A 22,259-nucleotide genomic window follows, 5' to 3' on the forward strand; every position below is an offset into this window, starting at 1 on the left:
ACATAGTATTTAAATTTTTCATGTGAACTAACTGGGGAAGGTCCCCAAACATCACTATGGATAAGATCAAAGCACTGAGAAAATCTACTAGCATGCAAAGGGAAGCGAAGATTTTTGGTTTTTCCAAGTTTGCAAGAAGCACACTTGAGATGAAGAAAGTTCTTTATTACCAAGTAAACCAGAGTCCAATACATGAGATAAGATCTGAGTATTGGGATGGCCTAAATGACGATGGCACACCATACTAAGATCTAAAACATTATTACAAGCAAAATACTTAATAGAAGAAACTGGAAAAAGTGTCGGAACAGGAAAAAGTAGTGGAAACAAGCGCCCCAATTTAGGTCCCTTCACGATTGGCTCCCCCGTTACCTGGTTTCGTACAACACAACCATTACCAGAAAATTAACAGCACAATTGTTATCAACTAATTGACCAACAGAAATAAGATTCGTGGAAAGCTGAGGAGCAAGAAACACATCAGTGAACTTGGAAGAGGCATCTCCGACAACAGCTATTAGTAAAGAACTGCTATTGGCAGTCTGAATAGCAGATTGACCAGTGTAGGGCCGAAAATAACTTAGGGTAGTGGGATTATTCGTCATGTGATTAGAGGCACCTGAGTCCACATATCGGAGTTTAGTAGAATTGTTACCTTGGAGCCACATTGCTGATAATGTCGAAATTAGCATCTGTTGTACCATTTCAGGTGTGTAGTAATTCTCCGTGGGAGGTGCAGGAACAGAGGAGTCACCTGAAGAAGAGCCAGGGTCCCTAAAAGTCACTGTAGGGGGTACAATAACAAAGTCTGTAATGCCCGGGCCTGACGATTCTGCGGGAAAATACGAAAGTCTTTGATAATGTGACCCTTCTTGCAATAAGAGCAGTATTTCTTGGAACAATTAGCAACGATATGCCCAAATTCTTTGCAAAAAAAACACTGCAAGGTGCTGGAATGCGCAGGCGGTCCTCGTTGTTGAGCAACATAAGCCACAAGGACGAACCCTAAACTACCATGAGATTGTGCTAAAGTAACTTGAGTACTAAGCCATTGTTCTTCACGAAGTAACTCACCAAAACAAACATCAAGGGAAGGAACCAGAGAGTGATTCAGCAGAGAAGAGTGGACAGATTCATACTAGGGGCGGAGTTTCATAAGAAACTAATCACGACAACTAGTCTCATAAAGACGTTGAACAATGGAAAGAGAGGCAACAGCAACATCCGCGGTAACCTAATCAGAATATTCATTCCAAAGAGTCAGAAATGCCGAATAATAGTCTTGGATGGAACGATTGTCATGTTGAAACATGGCAATCGCATGCTCTAACTGAAAACGACGGGCGCCATTATCTTGATGATATACTGTTTTTAAATAAGTCCACATGGATTGAGCGGTGCGAAAAGGTCGCAAGTTGGGGACAATATGTGGCTTAATCGAGCCAAGAAGCCAAGACAAAATCCGAGCATCAAGCACAGCCCATGAAGGATGAGCCACTGAATCCTTGGCATCAAGCACATCCCATGAAGCACAAGCCGCTGAATCCTTGGATTTATCATGATTGGGTGCACAATCTGTGCCATCAATATGACCCCAAAGATCTTTTCCCTTTAGGAAAAATTCAAATTGAAAAGCCCACATAGAATAATTGTTGCTCGTAAACTTGGCACACACAGGTGCGGAATCCATGCTAAATAAAGAAGAAAATCGAGCAGCCCAAAAATAAATCAACTTAGGTACCAAAAAAAAAAAAACCCAAGATCAACCTGCCTGCACAAAAAAATAAATCTTGAACCAAGAAACCTGCTGTGCCAAGAATCACAAGGGCAGAGAAGCACCAGAACTAGCAACAAAAAGAACAACGATCAACCTTTCTGCACTAAAAAATTAAATCTTGAACCAAGAAATCTGCTGTGCTGAGAATCAGACGGACAGAGAAGCACCAGAAACAGCAACAGAAACCTGCTGTGCTGAGAATCACAAGGGCAGAGAAGCACCAGAAACAGCAACAGAAAGCTGTTCCGATCGACCTCCCTGCACTAAAATAAATTGCAAACCAAAAACAAACTGTTGTGCCGAGAATCACAAAGACAGAGAAGCACTGGAACAGCAACAGAAAGCTGTTCCGATCAACCTCCCTGCACTAAAATAAATTGCAAACCAAAAACAAACTGCTGTGCCGAGAAGCACTGGAACAGCAACAGAAAGCTGTTCTGACAGCCACTCAGCCACAGAAATACCGAAAAAACAGAGAACCAAAAAATTCCAGAAGAGAATAGATGCACAATAGCCACAGAAATGAGAGACACCTCCGAAACCGAGAAGACAAGAAAACAAACTTCGAAGGGAAAAAAAAAATTAGCAGTCGGCAGGTTCTGATACCATGTCAAAGTATTGTGTGAATGGCCGAATGGTTTGGCCTTGAGTTTTGTATATTATATATAGACTTTACAAGAATGGTATACATAGAAAAGTTCTAGCATGATTCTAGCCCTACACATGTAAACTATAATCTGTCAAGCCCTATACATGTAAACTAAATATATGCTAACTGTACAAATTAATGAATGGAGAAATAAGGAAATAATTGTGAGCTGAAATAAGGAAAGAAATATTTTGTTGTTTGCTGTTCTGTTGACATTAGAGCCAAAGGCTGGAGTATATATGTTAATTAATTTTCTTATAGATCAAAACATGTATAAACCATAAAATACAAATAACATATTGCTGCAGGTGGCATCAAGCTTCTGCAGCCATAGAGAAATTAGAAGAGAAGAAGCAAGGGGAATGGAGGAGAGAGGAGATACCAGGGGGAAAACTCTTGTTCAATTCAAATTCATCAACAACCGCTTACAACATGGCTTTCACACACTGTTTATAATAAAGCCTAAGCACATAAAATTAAACACATACCCCTAAAACTACATGAATTACAAACAAATCCTACATTACAATTCTTGATATTTGTGTAAAGTAAGGGATCCAATCCTACTAACTAAACCCAACAATTATTGATCCAATTCTTCTTAAGTAGTCTCCAACATGGATCTTCCCAAGGTCTTGCTTCTTGTCCTACATCACATATGATATGAAATAACCATATCTGACCTTAACACATAAACACACACAATTACATAGCATTTTCACAAAATGGTTCCTAAAAAGTTGCAAATTACATTGCAGTTCTTTTTCTATTTAAGTCAAAATAATAAACTTGTAAATCAACAGGTATGATAAGCATTTTGAGGTTTATAATGACAGGAGTAAGGTTCTACACAATGGCAGCTTACTGGAGGATTCTATAATAATGGACATATCTTTAGTTCAAAAAAATTTATTTATTTTTTTAAATCAAACACTGGTCATATCCAAGGTCTTAAATTTCTATTTTGACTCAAATTTTGAAGTTCTGAAAGTACGGAAATTTCGATTTCAATGTCAATTTCGATTTGAAAAACTAATGGAAATCAGTAGTAAATCATGGAATTCATTTATGAAACTTTAGAAATGGTTAATAGACGTAATAACATAAGTTTTAGGACTAATATATTACAAATTAATTACATCTATGCGGTGTATGAGGTGGAAAACATGTAATATAATTTGTGTATAAGATAATGTGCATTAAAATTATTTAGTTAATACAAATGAAATTCCTAAATCATTTAAATATTATTTATTATACAAATAATGATAATTTAGACATGAATGCTTATATAAAAAATGTTGTTGCAAGTTTATGTTTTCATATAAATTCAAAATCCCTTGTAATAATCTTTTTGTTTCAATAAAAAAAAAAAAAAAACATAAATTAAAAGAGAAATTTCACTTCGCTCCTAAACCTCTAATTTGAATTCTAAGGAAATTTTGTTCTATAGTTAAAATTTTGACAAGTTTTGCTAAAATTTTGAGATTTCGATAAATTTTGAATGATTCGTTGAAATTTCAACGGAAATTATGTAAAACGGAAATCGATTGCCATTTCGATTTTGAGGGTGACAGAAATAAGAAATTTCAACAATTTTGTGGAAAGTTAAGGCCATGGTCATATCATAAATACATAATATGAATAAATATGATCAGCAGAATATATGACAACATGATGATTGATAAGGGCTATGATGTAGGACAAGAAGCAAGACCTTGGGATGATCCATGTTGGAGACTAAAAAGAACTGGATTGATAGTTGTTGGGTTTAATTAGTAGTTTAATATGTATTTAGTTTAATTAGTATAGTATTGTGTATTTTGGGGGCTAGTTTTTAATATTTGTATAAAGTAGGGGTATGCTTGTAATGCAATGTAGTTTTAGGGGTACGTGTGCAATTTCATGTGTTTAGAGGTTTTCTTATAATAGTGTATGAAAGCCATGATGTAGGCAGTTATTGATGAATGTGAATTGAAATTGAATGTGATGTCCCCCCCCCCCCCCCTTGGTATCTGCTCTCTCCTCCCTTCCCTTTCCTTCCTCTCTTCTATTTCTTCTAAATTCTCCAATGGCTGCAGAACCTTGATGCTGCCCCTGCATCAGGCTATAAGTATAGTGTAAGCCATACGTAGTGATATTTGTCATTAGGTGACTAAATGCTCAAGGGAGATTTTTCCAAATGACACCATTCACTGAATGAAAAAGAGAACAAGATGACACCATTAATTTTGGGGCCTTTTCTTTTCTGAAAATTTCCTTCATAAAAATAAACAATAAAACAAGCTTTGGAGGTCAAGACATCTTCCTGTACTCAGCTGAAAGCAATTACAAGTGCTGTCCTCCAGTCCCATTGGAGGACAGACAACGAAAAATCCCCAAAAGATTCTCAAAGAGTGCCCAAATGAAGTGTAAAGAGCCGCTCTATCTCAAAGAAAAGAAAAGTATTTTAGCATTGCTAATTCTGCATCTCTCCATGCATAAAGTCAATAATAAGAATACTGCCCTCTTTTTGCTCTTTCCAAATCCCCAAATCGTACCAACAAGAATTCAGCAATACTTGGCTATGCCATCCATGTTTCACCAAAAAATAGAGAACAAGGTAGACCACAGCTGTCACCACACCGGACAATGTAAAAAGAGATACACATTAGTCTCATTAGACTCTAAGCATCTCATAAAGATATTTGAGCTGATGGACTTACAGGGCCTCCTTATCTACAACAATAATTTGTATTAATCGTGTTAGACTAAAAGTCCAAATGAATGCCCTGCTCTTACTTCCAGATGACATTACTCCAAGGAAAAGAAGAGGGGGTTGAAGGTTTCAATAAGTAAAGAAAGATATAGACGAAAAGGAAATTAAAGAATCCCTAACCAAAGCCTAGAATTACTCCCTGATTGAGCAATAAAAATTTCCAAATTTTCAGCAAAGTGATGAGCTCATCAACCTATTTTTCTTCAAGACTCATAAGAAAATGGAAATCCCAAGTAAGAGGGTCCCTTTGCAAAGAATAAAAAAAAGAGATTGGAGCATAAAAAAGGAAGGTAATCAGAATATGAGGCACCAAGGCCTCCAAGGTAACCTCCCCCGCCCAAAGATTCTCTCAAAACCAAATCAAGTTACCATACCCTTTTTGAATCTACTAAGAGGAAAGACAATTGAGCAACTTGGGAAACAAACTTCCAGGGACTCAAATGAGAAACACTACCACTCCCTTTGGTATCCTAGCCATTTTGATCAACACCGTACTTCTAATGACCTTGTGCTAAAGGTAATTCATCTCCAAGTGGAGTCTCCATAACTATTTCACAACTAAAGAAATATTCTTAGAAACCACATTACCAAGCCCCGAACCCTCTTCAGACTTAGGTCTCCTAACAACTCTCAATTAACAAGGTACTCCCTTTTATTATCTCCAATACCATACCATAAGAAATCTCTCATCAATCTTGCCAAAACTACAGGAACTCTGGAAAGAGATCAGAATAATTAGGAATGCTCGAATTGGCAGCACTAGTGAAGTAATATGAGCCCCTAAGGACAACTATGCCCTTTCTATTCCTCTAATGTCCTGCCCATTCTCTTGACCACCGGATCCAAAAAGACAGCTAAGGTAGGGTTGCCCTCTAAAGAAATACCTTGGAGAGACAAAGACCAAGTCAAAGCCTCAAAACCAGCAAGCCTTAAAACCATCTAATATTAATATTGTTCACCCGAGTGACCGACTTTTAGCCAGGTTGATCTTCAATCCAAAATCTTTTCAAAATTCAAGAAAAAAAAATATAATATCATATGCAAACTGAAGGTGAGACACCATCACCGGCTCCTTACCTACCTTAAGACCTCTCACACTCGAATTCTGAGCAAGAGTAATCATTCTATTGAACCCATCAATCACCAAGCCAAACAAGAAGGGAGTAAGGGAGGCGAGTCCCCTTGCGTCAACCCCAGAGAAGTTCTGAACCATTCCTGAGGCTATCCATTCACAATTTCCATATTGGTCAAGGAACACCCTTTTATCCACATCCTAAAGACAAACCCTTAACTAACCCTTCTTTCAAGCAAGCCCAACTCACTATATCACCAGAGCTTTCTCAAAATCCAATTTTAGGATGACTCCCCAAAACCTCCTCTTTTTCACTTCTTCAACCACCTCATTGGCTGTCAACACTGCATCCAAAATCCATCTATCCTTGACAGAAGAAAATTCCTGATCAAGCTCTTGTCCTGGCAGGAGCTGTCCATGGCCGTTCCATGCCTGACCAGGGAGAAGCCAACATTGCCACTAATTTGCCCAATCTAAAACAGTCGTAATCACGCCAGGCCCAGACCACTTCATTATCAACTCCTGTGTATCCTCTTGTAAAAACCCTAGCTCTGCCCTGCGCCTTTTGCTTTCTTCTGCAAATTGACTTCTTGCTGCCTTAGATCATCCCCTATTATCTTCCGCTGCAAAATCTTGCCATGCTTTGCACAGAGATGATCATTCTCCTGTGCCACAACTTCCTTCCATGTCCAAGGTTCTGACTCCTGTTTAGATATTCCTTTTATGGCCAGTTTTGATGGTCTCAAATCAGTGCCATTCCTATGCAAGAAAGTTCCTTACCTAAATCCTCCAACATTCTAAACTCTCTCTCGCAAAGCTCCTCCAACCATCATCACATACATCGCCTGGGAAGAATGCAGAAAACCTTTTCAGATTCCACCCCAACCCTGATTCTAAGAATATCCTTTTCTCATCACCCTAATCACAATTCAAAAATCCACCCTTCCAAATCTTATTTTACGAGAGAACTCTAAACGGGGTCTGTTATGGTGACAAAGCAGCCATTATGGCCGTGATTTCTATTCCCACTGCTAAAGTGATCTAAGCCAAATTTCAGCTATGTAACAGTTGTTACACTATGAAATGCCTGCTACTAAAACTTGGTAAAAAAACATTAGGACAGTTTTGTTTCTTCTACTACATATAAGAGTTGTCAGTCTTTTACAATATTTCTTTCAGAATATTATGATGTTTTCATGGTGGACTCAAGGCTTATAATATAAGAAGTGTAAGTCTTTTACAATATTTCTTTAAGAATATTATGATGTTTTCAGGGTGGACTCAATACTTACTCATAATATAACAGATTTTTATTTTATAAACAAAATGATGATGCAATTAAATATTTAACAAACATAATATTAACTTAAAAGATCCTTCCTAATATTAGCATGCTGGAGGGAAAAAAAAATGGAAAATATAATTTTCAAATGCTAGCAGCTGCAAATATTAACTAGGGTTTATTGAATATTGGATGAAATGAACTGCCAATTTCCTTCTTTCAGTGATAAATGTAGCATTAGGAATTGGAGTTCCATTTATAAATAAGATATTAGCAGCCAACCAAAAACTCGACAAGTTCAGAAAAATGAAGGATTTAAAAAAAAAAAAATTGCATACCGTAAAATATGCAGGAATTCTTGGTATTACAATCTTGAATTGTTCAGGAGCCTGACCCTACAAAAATGACGTACTTGGCAAAACTGGAAATTTTGAATGAGGTGCATGAATAATTCTAAAACACACTTGGACATGACAATGCAAACAGATAACAACTTGGAGTTCTACACTTTATGAATTGTACAAACATGCAAAGAATCACAATTAAGTCAAAATCACAACTTTGATCTTGAAATGTTAGTGTACACGAATAATTTTGGAATATAGTCATCAATAAAATAACTGAAATAAAGTTATGGGACAACACAAATACAAATCTTGTTTGTAGAACACACCATGGATCAAACTTCTACTGAAAATCATAATCAAAGCCATCAAAATCAAGTAAAAAATCAGCATTCAGTTATAAGAAAAAAAGTTGACAATTCAAATGGTTATGAATCAAATCTAATATTTTCTTCTATAGAAAAAAGAATTTCACAACATAAAAAAGACATAAAAAGTGGCGGACAATGTGTACTCTTGAAGGCAATTATTATAGACACAAAATTAACTATACCCAGGCCCCCTTCATCCTTTGACCTATAAATAGTTTTCCAGATGACTAAGTGGTCCCTCTTCTCTCCCACACCCAAGCAGAGGAAATCCCACATAATCTTTTCTTTCTAGCCAGCCTACAGGAATCTTAAACAAGGATAGGAAATGAAGGGGAATTGAGGAAAGGTGGGCCTGGATGAAATGTGCAAACACAATAGGACAACACACCAGTCATTGAGATGCTAAGATACTTTAACAACAATGGATCCTAGACAACCAAAGACCCAGTATTACCATCCAAAGGAGCTCCTAAGCAAGTCGAAGTCCATTAGAGAACAACATACGAATGACTTGACAAGCATCATAATTTATTTGCGCAAATCACATGGCAATTGGAGAATAATTCAAGGTTTTAAATAGCAGCAGCAACCATAATGTAATCCCATTACGTATTGGTTCTTTGGGTCCCGGTACCATTACACTCCACTAAATCTGTGGGAAGAAAAATCACATTCACAAAGGCCGTTACGGACCGCTACCATTAAGTAACAGTCGCAATGGCCATCACATAACCGCTATAGGACCCTTACGGCAAAAAATATATATATTTTATTTTATTACTTTTTTTAACTTATTCTTCTCAATTTTTTTCTCCATTTCATGAACTAGTCTCAATAAGCAATGTGGAGGGGGGCCTTCTAATGAGGATGATAATGATACAAAAAATAATTTTTTTTTAATATTCCTAGGAGATGCCTTAATTAATAATTTGACATGGACACTATTTTTAAAAAAATATATTTATTTTGATAATAATTTGATTTTTATTTTGTATGCTTTTCAATTCCAACCTTCTTTTCTTTCCTAGTTTTTACCATGCTCAAGTTGTTACTTGTTAGTACATTATTTATTTAATGATAAACTTTATAGTTATATATCTAGTGTTAAGCGTAGGTCATAATTACACAATATAACTTGTTTTATTAATTAATTTATCAAGCATGTGATCAGTTAAAAAAGTGAAAAAAGTATATATACAATTTTTCTATCAATAGCGGTTTACAGAAAATGTAAAATCCGTTCCCCTTACTAAACAATGTTAGTAAGTTGAACTGAACGATAAAAAATACAACAAAACTCTTTTAAAGAAGAGTTAAGAGCTCAAAACATGTCAATTAACAATATACATAGGTTGTGTGTGCTTGAAAAAAATTCGCGGCTGTTATACTCGCTTCCTGTTATGTAACATCAGCTACACCCATTACCATTATGTTATGCCACCCATTACTGCTATTTAAGACCTTGTTGGAGATAGAGTTTTCCAATGCAATTGTATTTTTCAGTTCTGCTAAATACAGGTTAAACCCTAATCATAATATTGCAAATTAGATAGTATTTACCCTCCATTGACAACCTTCCCTACCATCCCCATCTCAGCTTTCTTCCTAGAATTATCTCCTTCACTTTGACTTCATTTATCATTAACTCATATGAATCTAGTTCAATTAAATTCAATTCGGTTAGCAAATTTACAATACATATGCAACAGAAATAATACACATGCATCATAAAACATTCAAGGCCAAGCCTTGTCTCAACAAGTTTAAAACCATTAAATCAGTAGTCATGCTAGATGGCTGATAGACGTTTCATTCAAGCGCATTTACATCAACTGAAACAAGTTGGTGGAGGGAGATATATGTGCTCCCGCATACGTGTACTTTATGGTATAAGGCACCAACAGCCATGAGAGGATAAAGAAGGCATTATTGGCATAAACAGACATTACCACGTCCAATGAAGCATACCCATGAGCAAGAGAAGGAAAATATTCAACGAAGCAAAGCAAACATAACTTTACCAATTTATATACAAAATTACTTGAGATATAATTGGGAATTATGGATGTCATATAACATTATATGATCATGTAAAACATAGAAGCACCATAATTTTTTAAGTGACCAAATATAAAGCCAAACATGCAATCTAAAAATAGAAGTCTATTTCATGTACGTGTGTGCTTGCATGTGATAGATTTTTTGGGTCTCTCTGCATATTACAAGATCTCACCTTTTCTTTTTGATGACTGCCTATGAGGAGAAGATTTCCTTCTATATTTATGCTAGTTATCACAACCTGAAATATGATTAAAATTAATGTGTCAAAGCATATATATATATATATATATATATATATATTAACATTAAAGGGATTATACAGTTTCTTGAATTTATAAAAATATTTACATAGAATGGTTAATAATTGAATGCCTGAAGATTAGCTATGTAATCAAGTGCGCAGTTTTCTAGAAATTGCAACAAAAATAATAATAAATTTTCCCTGCATTTGGATTACAATGATGATCAAGTTAATCTATTCTATAATCTTGCAAATTGTTATCCTTGTCAAAGTGGATTAGAAGAATGATTAGCAAAAGTAATTGGTCTTAACATAGAAAAAGATGCATGCTCATGACTACCTTGATTGGGAACCTAGTTTGGAGATCCATTTCGAATGGAAGTCGATATCTGAACACCAGAATGTAAAATTCATGAAAAGTTGAAGGGGTACATAATGTTGTGTAAATAGGAAAACCTGACAAGTCTTCCTCTCTATTTATAATATATTTCCTCTCAATTTATAATATATATCAAGTACACCAGAATGATCATAATACTAATACCCTTACCCACGGTTACAAACAAAGGAAATAATATTAATGACAATAATACTAATACCTGTACCAATCCACAATTACTAACATAGGTAATAATACTAAGTAATGAATAATAGTCCCCCTCAAGTTGGATCATAGATATCATATGCTCCAAGCTTGTCACGAATTAGTTTAATTGAGCACCCCCTAAAGCCTTCGCGGTTGCAATGAGGTTCTGCACAAGTTTCTTTTGTAACAAAATGACAGTCGACCTCAATACGTTTCATTCTCTCATGGAGGACTTGATTGGAGGCATGAAAGCAGAAGTTTGATTATCACATATCAACTCCAAAGGCTGAAACTTTGGAAAACCAAGTTCATCAACATGTTCTTTAGCTAAGCTAATTCACATGTAGTGTGGGGCATGTCCTATACTCTGACTCAAGTCTTGACCGAACACCCACAATTCGTTCCTTAATCTCCCATGATATCGGGTTACTAGACCAAGAAACACATAATTGTGTACCTTCTATTAGAGGATGAATGAGCAAATTTACATTTCTATATCCCTGAATGAGTGTGACCTTGATCTAGACTCACTATACTAGTTGCAAAAGATATATGTGGTCAAATGCTTGTGAGATAGTTGAACTTTCCAACAAGTCATCGGTCCAGGTCAGTCAACAAATCACCCACATCTTGCGGTAATTTAATGTCAAAATCCATGCATGTAAGAGGAATAGTCCCTCTACAAGAGCCACAAGCTCTGTATACCTCGATCATTGCTAATCATAATATAATCCACATACACAACACTGAATCCACAAAGCATAACCATGCCCAGGGAGATTGCTTCAAACCATATTGCTTAAGACAACACAATACTAAGTTCCCTTTAGCAACAAACCCAAGTTGTTACTCCATATCGACCTCCTTCTAAAGATCACCATGTAGAAAGATATTCTTCGCATCTAACTCATGAGAAGGCTCAATGGCAAGTGGTGGCTAAGAAGATAAAAAGCTGGACCATGTAAGTTTGTTGACCAAGGACAATGTGCTTGTTGAATAATTAAGTAAAATGGAAGACCTAAACTCAATGATAGGTCTCTCCCTCTATTTATAATATATGTCAAGTACAATAGGAATGACCATAATACCCTTACTAACTTACACTTATTAAAAACCAAACTCTAACAATTAATAATAATGCTAAATGACTACATAACATTAACAGTCCCCCTCAAGTTGATATATATGCTCCTAGCTTGTTACAAATGAATTTCACACGATCACCTTCCAAGGTTTTAGTGAAAAAATCAAGCTACTAAAACTCGGACTTCACATGAGTGGTTGTAATGAGCTTCTGTACAAGTTTCTCTCGAATAAAATGGCAATCAACTTCAATGTGTTTTTTCCGCTTATAGAAGATAAGGTTGGAGGCAATATGAGTAGTAGCTCAGATATCAGACATCAACTCCATAGCCTAAGAATGGGGAAAACCTAGTTCTTTCAACATGTTCTTTAGCCAAACAAGTTCACATGTAGTGTGCGCCATAGCCCTGTATTTTGACTCAACACTTGACTTGGCCATCACAGTTTGTTTCTTACTTTTCCAAGACGCCAAATTACCACTGACAAAGATACAATACCAGGTTGTGGATCTTTGGTCGGAAGGTGACCCAACCCAATCTGCATCTATATATCCATGGATACGAGTGTGACCATGATCTTGATATAAAAGACCTCTCCCTGGTGCACCTTTGAGATATCTCAAAATTTGAATTACTGCATCCCAATGACTTGTTCTCAAGAAATCGAGAAACAGGCTTGCAACACTTGTTGCAAAGGATATATCTAGTTGGGTGACTATGAGATAATTCAATTTTCCAACAAGTCTCCTATACCGACTTGGGTTAGGCAACAAATCATCCATATCTGGCACTAACTTGCTGTTGGGATCCATGGGTGTATCAACAGGTTTGGATCCCAATAGCCCCATCTAATATAAAAGATCAAGAACATACTTTGTCTGTGACAATACAGTTCCAAAACGAGATCTCTATACTTCTATACCCAAGAAGTACTTCAATGGACCCAAGTCCTTGGTCTGAAACTTGCTCTATAGGAAAAGCTTTAGGTCTTGGATGCCTCGATCATCATCACTAGTGAGCACAATGTCATCCACATACACAACAAGCAAAATCTTACCAGATGGAGTATGACGATAAAAAACAAAATGATCTACTGCACACCGATGAAGGTCAAACTCAAGTACTACAACACTAAAATGGCCAAACCATACCACTTGGAGATTGTTTTAATCCATACAATGATTTCTTAATTTGACATACTGAGCCTGACTCCCCCTGAGCAACAAACCAAGTGGTTGCTCCATATATACCTCCTCATGAAGATCACCATGTAGGAAAGCATTCTTTACATCTAACTAATGTAGAGGCCAATGACAAGTGGTGGCCAAAGAAATGAACAAATGTACTAAGGCAAGTTTGGTGATCGGGAGAATGTGTCTAATAATACAAACCATACACCTAAGTATACCCCTTAGCAACAAGGTGGGCCTTCAAATGAGCCACAAAACCATCAGGATTGACTTTCATAGTGTACACCCAGCAACAACCAACCACAAACTTATTAGGAGGAAGAGGTACCAAATCACAAGTTTCATTATCATGTAGTGCATGCATCTTTTCAACCATTGCTGTCCTCCACCCAAAACGGGATAGGGCATAAGAAATAGATTTTGGAAAAGCAATGGAAGACAAAGTATTAACAAAACAGTAATAAGAGGGTAACAAGAAATCATGACAAACAAAAATAGAGATCGGATGTTGGGTAAGTGTGTTTACCTTTTCGAACAACTATAGGAGGATCAACATCATGGGAAATAAGAGAATCTGACAAGGTAACTAGAGGCACAGTAGTAGAAGCTGAAGGAGGCACTTCCCCCTTGAGTCACCGTGTGTATACCTGCAAATTGGGATGATTCGCAACGAGGATTGGGCATAGATACTAGGTTTGGATCTGGAAGGCGGTGCATAGAAAGAGACTCATTGAGGTCAACAACACTCAAGGAATAGGAGTAGTATGGTGTAGAGTCATAGACTCAAAGAAGGTGACATCAGCATGTTGGGCTTTTTGTAGAGCCTAGTTGTGTTTTAATTTGGATGACGACCCGACCTCTATTTAATTAGAGATTTCTATCCTAAGACTTAGTCCATGGAGCGAAAGCTTGGGCGGGTCCGGGAGCAACCCCCCCGGGAAAATTTTGGAGCCCACTCGGAACGGAACCCCAGGCGCAACATATAAAAAGGATTGCTTTTTGGGTGATTAGTGTTGGTGTGGTTGTACCTGCGAGAGAGCGAGAGGGAGAGCATTGTATCGCCGCACTCTCTGTGTTTTCTTCCTGATAATATTGAAATCCCTGCAACTCCGTGGATGTAGGCAAAATTGCCGAACCACGTAAATATTGTCTTGTGCGTGTGATTGATTTTTCTTTGGCGTTATTTTTCCTCTATTTTGTTTCTCACAGGTTTCGGGAATTTGTTCTTTATTCCCAACACAACAGAGACAAAAAAATCGATGTAAAGTAGGACTAAAACATCAATATCATTTTGGAGTATAGGATTAGCCCAAAAAGATACATTTGATAGCACGAGGACCCAACTTATCTATTCCTAGAGTTAACTGATGGACAAAGGACACACAACTGAATATACGAGGAGGAAGGGAGAACAAAGGAGCCTTCATGAAGATAACCGAATATAGGATTTTGCCCCCAAGGATAGAGGATGACATTTTATTGATGAGGGAGCAAACTGTAAGCACAACAGCACTCCAAAAAACTTTTGGAACATTCATTTGATACAATAGGGTACGAGTGAGTTCAAGAATATGTCTTTTTTTCTACTCTGCAAGCCCATTTTGTTGCGGAGTGTGGGCATAGAAGGACTAATGGATCATACTAGAGCTAGTCATATAAGTACTTAATTGGGTACTGAAGTACTCCTTAGCATTATCACTATGAGGTATCCTGATTAGGACATAAAATTGAGTCCTTATTTGGGAACAGAAGGCACAAAAGATATCAAACAACTCAGAACGATCTTTCATTAAGTATAACCATGTCATCCTAGAGTAGTCATCAACAAAAGTAACAAAGTACGAAACCCAAACTTTGATGTGACACGACTGGGACCCCAAATATCGGAATGGATTACCATGAAACGACTAATCACTCGTTTGTTGATTCGGGAAGCAAAGGGAACACAATGATGCTTGCCCATTGACAAGACTCGCACTCAAGATTAGACACATAACTTAATGTAGGAACCATATGTTTCAACTTGTCCGTGTAGCTGCGACTATGCGATCAATGGGTGGAGAAAGCGACTCAAAGTAGTAAAGTTCACAAGCCTCACATCCTGTGCCAATTGTCTCTCGTGTCTTCAGATCCCTAATCACCACAGAATCAGGAAAGAATGTGACAGAACAATTTAGTGACTTTGTAAGCTTACTAACTAACATGAAATTGAAAGAAGATTTAGGAATGTATAAAGCAGAAGAAAGAGTGATGGAAAAAGTAGGATTTACTGCTCCTATCCCCTTAACAGCAATAGTTGACCCATCAGCAAGGCTAATTTGAGGTAGATTTTTAGGATACAAGAGATCATAAAAGAAGTTGGTTGCACCTGTTATATGGTCAGTGGCAGCAGAATCGATAACCCAAGGACTCTTAGGAAGGATACCAAACGACATATAGACTGTAGGATTACCTTTCTAGGCAAAAGATGCAATGTGAGAAGATGCTCGTTGAGATGACTGATACTGTAGAAACCTTGAATACTACTCCTCTGATAAAGCCACAATACACGGTTCACTCAAACAAGTGATTAAAAAAGAAACCATACTTTTGGGTTTTGCAAACTCCATCCCAACATTCACAAACTCAGACCAATGACCATGAGATTAATTGTTGGAACAATCAGAACAACCACGAACAAGGTGACCAACCAGAACAAGTCACAAATAAATCAGTACAAGACTGCCGCGGCACCGAGAAACTCAAACACAGCCCCAAGAAAGCAACTCACAACATTGAAACAATTGGAGAAGTGAACCACTGAAACTACCATGGAAAAATCACCAACTTATATAACACTGCCATAGCCTCACAAAAAACAGCTTATGAGCACTGTCACTGCTCCAAGAAAGTCACCAATGACTGTTATTAACACCGAACAACAACTGATGAATTACCACGAGTGCGTGGTTAAACAAAGATTGGATCTTTGAGCAAAACACATGTCCAACCGCTTGATATTTTGATATATGGAAGGAATTAGATCATTGAATCAAAAAACACAGCAAATCCCATTGTTTTAGATGCAGTAAACTCAATAACCATTAATAAATTGCTTCACGAAGCATCAAACAACCATTCCTTGGGTTCCACACTTGAGCATTAAAAAAGGTGAAATCTTTGGGCAAAAAATATCACAAAAAACTCCAAAAACATGTTACTAGAGATATTGGATCATTTTAGGTCAAAACATGCCTGAAAGTGGCTTCACGCGCTGGCGCGTGGGGTTAGCTCTGGCAGCCTTTGTCCAGTGCATGAGGGCGTGTGGGACACTGCTAGGAGATGGGATTTCAGTGGGGGGCAGATCGGCAGCGTTTGTAGATGACTATGGTGTTGGTTTTGACAAATCTATAGTGGATTTGATGTTCTCGAACTGGCAGTGTCGCCCAGAAAATTCTAGGACAACCTTGCTCATCCTCTCGCTGTGAGAGGAATTGGAGTGCCTATTCATTTATCTACTCATTGAATAGGAACAAAATGGTGGCAAAACATGCTGAAGATTTGGTAAACATGCATACAAATTTTCATCTTTTATCACAATAAACTAAAGAATACAAGAAAGAACCAAACAAGTTATGGGATATTGGAGGAGATGCTTGGAATGAGCCATTTGGAGGTGCTGAAGTGCTTGAGATTGCGAGTCTTTCCCTTGATGAACTAGATATGGAAGCAACGCTTTTCAGAGATGGTGGAGAAAATGATGATGCATAGTTGATGGATGTCTTATGACTTATTAATTAGATTTGTCATAGTTGATGGATGTATTATGACTTTTTCAGTATTTTGCTTGGAAGCCTTGGAGGCTTGGACCACTTTTTGACTGTTGATGAATGTTTATTTGAGTTCTTTAACGATTATGCAATTCATAATTGAGCATGAATGATGCCTATTACTTAACGAAAATCATGCCTAAATACACATATATATTAATTAACTAATGTATCCTGGACACATTATATCCTTGCTTTTACCAAATTGTCATATCGACATATCCATATCATATCGCATCCGTATCCGGTATTGGTATTGGTGCTTCCTAGATCCAAAGTGTTTAAGAGGCCACTCAAATTGTTGAAGTTAGAAATTCTACTTTTAGATGTGCTCCTTTTTGTACAAGGATTCCCTCTCTTTACCGTTTTACATCACTTTCTTCTAATATTTATAAGATTATGTTAATAATTTGCATATTACTAGCGCACAATTTTCTAAAGTTGGATATGAGTCATAAGTTCTCAAATCATCACAAGACACTAGACTAGTCTTAAGCAAGCCTATACACGATGCTTCTTCCAGACTAGACACAGACCTTGGCTTCTAACTAGGCCTGGTCAATAACACTTGCAACGAAATTCAAGATAAGTTGCCAACTATAGGGACTGAAATGCTAGTTAATAACTCAATTTCTAACTAGAACATCACTTTTCACCCACAAAATAAATTATAATTGTCTGCTATATATTTACTTAAATACCAGCTTCCTTTGATGTTAAAATGGTAAGCATTGGGACTTCTTGAGGTTTAGGTTGATGTGGACGAAGTCCAACATAAGGAAGGATAATGATGTATTCTGTATATTTACTTCAATATTCCTTATTATTAAGCTTTCATTAACAATATCTTTGAGATGACTTCTCCTCCATCCAGTGAACGCACTAGTTTCTTCCCCTCCGTGTGTTTCTTTGCCAAATCTAATGAAACATTTCCTGAAATTCTAGAATATGAGCTGAATACATATTTAATTGAAATGTGCCATAGACTTGAGTATTAAATTAATATCTCGTTTGGAGTTCTTGCTACTTTATCAAAGGGTCTAACAGCTTTCTATGCTTAAATGTGACTTCATGAGATCACCTACTGCTTCTCAAGTTCAAGCTCTTATTTATGTTATCACCATTGGCATTGTCACATGTGAACCATCGTATGGATGATTTGGAACTTTTGAGTGAAGTGTCTTTAGAAGGATCTATTTTTTCCCTACTCATGGTTATTAAGGATGTGTAATTCATGCTAGGTCTTCACTTGTCTCTTGGTAGAAATTGTTCCAAACTATCAAGTTTGAGTTAACCAAGGGATCGTATTTTACTTAAATTTAGGAGATCATATTATACTTGATATCGAATTAGGCCTTTTGCTTCAATTTAAGAATTTAATTTAGGCCTTATTTTGGATATTTTTAGTTAATTTAAAGTTATTTTGCAATTTTTGGTTACTTAATTTTAAGTTTCTTATTGGCCTAAAAATAAAGGCTTAAGGATGTATGGGACAACGAATTTGATGATTAATTGGACTCTTATTCTTTGGAAGGAGCCTCTGACTCCTAGATTAGGAAAGCATGCCACCTTTTAAGGATGAAGGGAATAATTAAATACAAATACTGATCAGGCAAAGAGGGATCAGAATCAGAAGAGTGTCTCAAAGATGATAGCATTCAAAAGAAAGTTACCGAGGAAAAAAAAAATGAAGTTCAAGCTCTCCTAGATGACTTCGGATTATGGCAGATATAAGAAAAATGGGGAAAGAGAGACAGACCACTAATTATGAACAGGAGTTGAAGAATGGTTCCTAAAGATGCTGTTCATTATTATTATTATTATTATTTTTCATTTTGTCCGTCCTTAGACTAAAAAACATCTTGTCCTCTTTTAGCTTGTGTTCTCTCTCAGCGACCTAAAAATGATGCTCTATGACATACACCTAGTACATTAAACACAGTCATTACGGTTTTTTCTATAAGCGACAGTAAAACCATCCCTTTGGAAATAAACTTAAAATTTTGTTGAAGTAGGTAATAAAATCTCAGGTGTTTGAAATTTCACAAGTGAGTTGAGGTACAAACTGCTGATGGGATGAAGCAGTCAGAATTTTCCAAAAAGATCATTATGGCAGGCAAAATAAAAACCCAATTACATATGCTAGATCCACTCATGAAATGGTGGATTGGTGATGCTAACAGAAGTCCAATTATCACAAGGAAAACAAATGGCAAACCCCAGTATGTAAGAAGATACTCTAACCATGAATCTTTTCATGTATAGCAGCCATCACAGGATACTCCACTCAGACAGATTAATTAAATAGAATAGCTAAATAACAGAAACATCAAGAACTAAACAAGAAAGATGGCATACAAAAGGAAGTGAAATCATTTTAAGATGTAAGTTTCACTCCGAACAGTTAGCAGTCAAGATATAACAACACCTTTGAAGGTCCAGCAGCATGCAGAATGTTACAAGCTTCCCATCCATCTTGTTCAGATAAAATTCTGTGACAAATAAGTGACGGGCAATGAAAAGGCATCAGATGCAATACAAATTATTCCTTACAATGCATTATAAAAACAACTAAGTTTTGAGTTCGAACAGCTTTAAGATCACGGAGCTTCAAACAAATATGGTAGCTACAAAGTAGATAAACCAAGCCTTGGAAAAAGGGAGAAACTTATTCTCATAAAAAGAAAGAAAAAATAAAGGACAATAATAGATTGACAAAAGTTTACTAGCTTTCTTTTCTATAATTTCTTAAAAGTTTACAAAATTTCTCATGCAAGAGTTTCAATTTCTCACACAGACAGCTAATTACTCTCAAAATTACTTCACTTTCTTGCAGGAAATTCTCAAAATATCACAGCTGAAAGTTTGACTCGTTTCTATGCTAACAGAATCAATTTCTCTCTAGAGTCTGAAAATCTCACAGAAAATCCTCAATTTTTTATGGACAGATTCAATTTCTCAGCAGTATTCTTCAAAAATCATCCAGAAGATTACAGTTTTCAGTGTGATGCAGTCAAAATCTCATTGTTGAAGCCATTCTCTCGCCAATTTTTCATGGTAAATTTTTGTCATGATAGATTTGATTCTCTGCTATCTGCAGCGTATTTTTGCTAGTCACGAACAAAATGAAAACAAAAAAAAATAGTCTCTTCTACTAATTATGAGGGTGGTAAGGGGCTTGGGAAGGATGGTAAGCATGTTAAGTTATGAAGATTATCAGCTGGAATGTGGGAGGTTTAGGGGGGATTAGGAAGAGGAGCCTAATCAAAGAAGTTTTGTATATGTACTCCCTTGACATTATCATGCTTCAGGAAACTATATTGGGTATGATTGATCGGGAGATCATTAGGAGTATTTGGGGTGGTCGGTGTAGAAAATGGGACTTCTTACCATCTTTGAGGTGCTTCAGGTGGTGTTCTTGTCATGTGGAACTCTTAAGTCTATATCTAAAGTGGATAATTTAGTGGGCTTCTCTTCACTCTCTATTCTCGTCAAAGTGAAAGGGAGGGGTCAATGGTGGGTTTCCTCATTGTATGGCCCACCTAGGACTACTCTTAGGAGTGCATACGTTTTTGGGTTTTGTTCCCCTATGGGTAGTGGGCCTGGTCGAGCAGTGGGGATTGAGAGGGAGGGCTAGGGCAGTGGCTAGCTATTGAATAGGTTCTTGTTTTGTAGTGATTGGAAGAATGGATTCTCTAACCTCTCTCAAACTATTGTTCCAAGACCTACTTCTAACCATTTTCTCATTATGCTGGAATTTAGTAGGGTATCTTGGGGTCCCACTCCTATTAGGTTTGAGAATGTGTGGTTGGACCGTGCTTGTTTTAAGCCATTAATGAGAAGCTTTTGGGACATAGGGAGGGGTTGGGAAGGTTTTAGGTTTATGAGGAAGTTGAAACATCTAAAGGAGAAGCTGAAACCTTGGAATAAGGAGGTGTTTGGTGATGTTAGAGTTAGAAAATCCAAAATCCTAGGGAGCTGGAATCTTTGGATAAATAGGAAGAGGAGACTAACCTCCCGGAGGGTGAGGAGGCTAGAAGGATCTCTTTAAATAATTAGCTGAAAGAGGTGATTTTTAAAGAAATGAGAAGCTAGAGGCAAAAAACTAATGTCAAGTGGGTCAGAGAAGGTTATTGTGATACTAGCTTCTTCCATGGGCTTGCTAATGAAAAATGAGGAAAATTTTGATCAGGGAGCTGGAGGTGGGGTGAGGGAGAATTATTAACGATTCTAATAAGATTGCTTCCAAGCTCTTTGATTTCTTTGAAAACCTCTATCCTGAGGAAAAGCCTTGGAGATTGATTGTTGAGGAGTTAGAGTGGAATCCCATTTCTAGAGATTAGATGCTTTGGTTAAAGAGATCTTTTGATGAGGAGGAGGTGAGAGGGGTCGTTTTCGGGATGGACAGGGATACGGCTCCGAATCCGGATGGCTTTAATTTGGCTTTCTTTCAAGACTCCTAGGATATTATTAAGGATGACTTGCTTAAATTTTTTGCTGAATTTTAAAGGAATGAGAGGCTGAGCAAGAGCATTAATTCCACTTTTATTACCCTTGTGCCTAAGAAATCTAGATCCATTAAAGCAAAGGATTTCAGACTTATTAGTCTAGTCTCTAGTATTTAAAAGATCATCACCAATGTTCTAGCTAATAGGCTGCATGGTGCTGGATAAGTCAATTTCTACAGCTCAGATTGCCTTTGTGGGGGAAAGACAAAAAGTGGATGCTATTTTGGTGGCTGCCAAAGTGGTGGAGGATACTTGTAGGACGAAGAAAAAGGGTTTTCATCTTTAAATTGGATTTTGAGAAGGCCTATGATATAGTTAGTTGGAGTTTTGGATAAAATTGTTGTGAGAAAGGGTTTTGGTGAGCGTTGGGGCAAGTGGTTAAGAGGGTTTATCTATTGTGTGGTTCTCAATAGTGAATGAGGAACCTAGGTCCTTGCTTAGAGCTTCAAGATGTATTAAACAAGGTGATCCACTTTCCCCTTTTCTATTCAATTTAGTAGCCGATGTGTTGAGTAGAATGGTGGATAGG

The 22,259-nt window shown here is 37.0% G+C and overlaps 1 protein-coding gene across 3 annotated transcripts in view; it reads right to left on the minus strand.

The window, feature by feature from the left end:
* The window catches only part of LOC131159452 (pyridoxal kinase), a 100,960-nt gene that overhangs the window by 37,947 nt on the left and 40,754 nt on the right, over window positions 1-22,259 (minus strand). Inside the window, exons 8-10 of one of the 3 annotated variants that reach the window (XM_058114376.1) lie at window positions 19,651-19,714; window positions 10,487-10,552; window positions 7,877-7,927 (exon numbers count right to left, since the gene is read on the minus strand). In XM_058114376.1, coding sequence (XP_057970359.1) covers window positions 7,877-7,927; window positions 10,487-10,552; window positions 19,651-19,714 — 181 coding nt within the window. Of the gene's footprint in view, window positions 1-7,876; window positions 7,934-10,486; window positions 10,553-19,650; window positions 19,715-22,259 lie in introns of all 3 variants that reach the window. The other 2 variants (XM_058114375.1, XM_058114378.1) reach the window with 2 other exon arrangements.

This window comes from Malania oleifera, chromosome 7, assembly GCF_029873635.1.
Source record: "Malania oleifera isolate guangnan ecotype guangnan chromosome 7, ASM2987363v1, whole genome shotgun sequence".
In the NCBI taxonomy this organism is placed as follows: domain Eukaryota; kingdom Viridiplantae; phylum Streptophyta; class Magnoliopsida; order Santalales; family Ximeniaceae; genus Malania; species Malania oleifera.